Source organism: Monopterus albus, unplaced genomic scaffold, assembly GCF_001952655.1.
Source record: "Monopterus albus unplaced genomic scaffold, M_albus_1.0 scaffold543.1, whole genome shotgun sequence".
Classification (NCBI taxonomy): Eukaryota; Metazoa; Chordata; class Actinopteri; order Synbranchiformes; family Synbranchidae; genus Monopterus; species Monopterus albus.
In genome coordinates this window covers 21,159-23,546 of record NW_018128423.1, presented here as the reverse complement: position 1 = coordinate 23,546, position 2,388 = coordinate 21,159, and the positions used below count along the sequence as shown (strand labels likewise).

The 2,388-nt window shown below is 47.2% G+C and overlaps 1 protein-coding gene across 1 annotated transcript in view; it reads left to right on the top strand.

Annotated features, from left to right (window-relative positions):
- Positions 1-2,388, top strand: part of abcg1 (ATP-binding cassette, sub-family G (WHITE), member 1) — a 25,961-nt gene that overhangs the window by 15,173 nt on the left and 8,400 nt on the right. Inside the window, exons 5-7 of the mRNA XM_020588487.1 lie at positions 198-330; positions 957-1,007; positions 1,099-1,244. Of these exons, the coding sequence (XP_020444143.1) occupies positions 198-330; positions 957-1,007; positions 1,099-1,244 (330 nt within the window). The remainder of the gene's footprint in view (positions 1-197; positions 331-956; positions 1,008-1,098; positions 1,245-2,388) is intronic.

Here is a 2,388-nt window from a genome sequence, read left to right as displayed (position 1 = left end):
AGTTTCTTGGTCCTGCCAACAAGTTTCAGACTTCTGATTTACTGAATCAGTAAAGCACTGGTCAAGCACATTTCATACACACAGGCAGTTCAAAGTGTTGCATCGGTAGCCTGGTCCTCTATCAGTAGTCTGGACCTGTAACAACAGTCTGGTCCTGTCTCATTAGTCTGTATTGATGTGCTTCTGTGATTGAACAGGGAAACCGGGATGAAGGGGGAGATCCTGATCAACAGTCATCCCAGAGACCTGCGCTCCTTCAGGAAGGTTTCCTGTTACATCATGCAGGATGACATGCTGCTGCCTCACCTCACTGTACAGGAGGCCATGATGGTATGGACCGGCACTGACCCTGTAGGGACCAGGAAGCTCAGACCAGGACAGTTTGGTGTTTTTCCTTCTAATTACTTGAAGACCTTTTAGGTTGTTCCTGTTGGGAAAGCATGCCATTAGATTCTGGGGAACTGTGGTGACTTTTCTCACAATCTTTTCTGTTTTTGTGAACTAGTTGGTCACTTAACCAGGAGAGAATTATTAGGTGTTGTTAAGCCCTGTGTAGGGGTGGCCGGTCCAAAGGATCCACAGGTGGTGATTTTAGAAGTTTTAGAAGAAATCCAAAATCCAACATGAGTCCAAAGGGAAAGACAAAAGTCAGGCAGGTAAAGCAACACCAGGCAACATCGTAGTGGCAAGAGACCAGTATATCACTAGGGTTGGAACTGGGGAGTGGGTGAGCGCAGTAAGGTGGCCGGACTGGTCTGGGACAAAGGGAGAGTTTGTGGGCTGATAGAGGCTGGATGAGCTGAGTGAACTGTGCCACTGTACCTGTATCAGATCTTGTTTCATTGAGGTTTATGCAGCCTAGTTTATTGGGGTCTGGTTCAGGTTCTTTAATCCAGACCTGTGTCAGTGTGCTGAGGTCCCAATGCTGCAGCAGTGACCCTTGTGTCTTTTTGCAGGTTTCAGCCAGCCTAAAGCTGCAGGAAAAGGTGGAGACTCGCGGGGAAATGGTGAGTGCTGACTTCCCGACTACTTTTCCTGGTCTTGGCATTGACCTCAGAGGGTGAACACAGATATGGTCTCTGATCTCTGTGTGTTCAGGTCCAGGAGATCCTGATGGCTCTGGGTTTGTTGGACTGTGCTAAAACCAGGACGTCTCACCTGTCGGGGGGCCAGAGGAAGAGACTGGCCATTGCTCTGGAGCTCGTCAATAATCCACCGGTCATGTTCTTCGATGAGCCCACCAGGTCAGAAACCAGCAGAGAGGAACCCGACTGGCAGAGGGTCCAGTTGTGACCCGAACTTCATCTAGCTTTAGTTTTTTAATAAAAATAGTTTTAGACAAAAAGTTGAAGACAGCTTAGTTTCAGTCGATGAGGTTTAAGACTGTAGCCAGACATTATTTTCATTATTGAATAGTCTCCCAATTGTTTTCTTGACTAATCAATTAATCGATCAGCCAGTTAGTCAGAAGAGCATCTGATGGCAATCAACACGTTAAACATGATAAACCGACAGAGTTCATGTTGAGGAAAACTGGAGAAAAACTGTCTGAAGGAAACTGGACTCGTGCACATATGTGACCAGAAACCTGGAACCTGTTCAAGTGTAAACAGGGACATGGAAAACCAGGTTTCTTGTGTTCCATGTACAGCTGAAGCCAGATGTTTCCATCCATCTCAGCCAAATACATTTCAACTCAGGTTTTCACAACTCCTGACATTTAAATCAAATCAAATCAAATTTTATTTGTATAGCGCCAAATCACAGCAAAAGTCATCTCAGGACACTTTACAACGTAAGGTCTAGACCTTACTGTTATCACTATTATTACATAGGGAAAACCCAACAAATCCCCCTTGAGCAAGCACTTGGCGACAGTGGGGAGGAAAAACTCCCTTTAACGGAAGAAACCTCCGACAGACCCCGGCTCTTGGTGGGCGGCCTTCTGCCTCGACCGGTTGGGGTGAGTGGATAGAGGAGAGACAAAAGAAGAAAAGCAACAAGACACAACAATCAAACACTGATCAGGTCGATGTGGCTAATGACTGCTCGTCAGAGACGTAGAGCTCCAGGGCCAGGGCAACCTGCAGAAAGGTACAGGGAGAGAGAGAGGACACACTACGGGAGAGAGGAGACACAAAGTTAGTAATGGTTGCATATAGAAGCATAGGGAGAGAGGGGAGAGGAGAGGAGAGGAGAGCAGAGCAGAGCAGAGCAGGAGGGGAGGGGAAAGAAACTCAGAGCATCATGAGGCCCCCCAGCAGCCTAGGCCTATAGCAGCATAACTAAGGGAAGGCTCAGGGTCACCTGATCCAGCCCTAACTATAAGCTTTATCAAAAAGGAACGTCTTAAGTCTAATCTTAAAGGTAGAGAGGGTGTCCACCTCC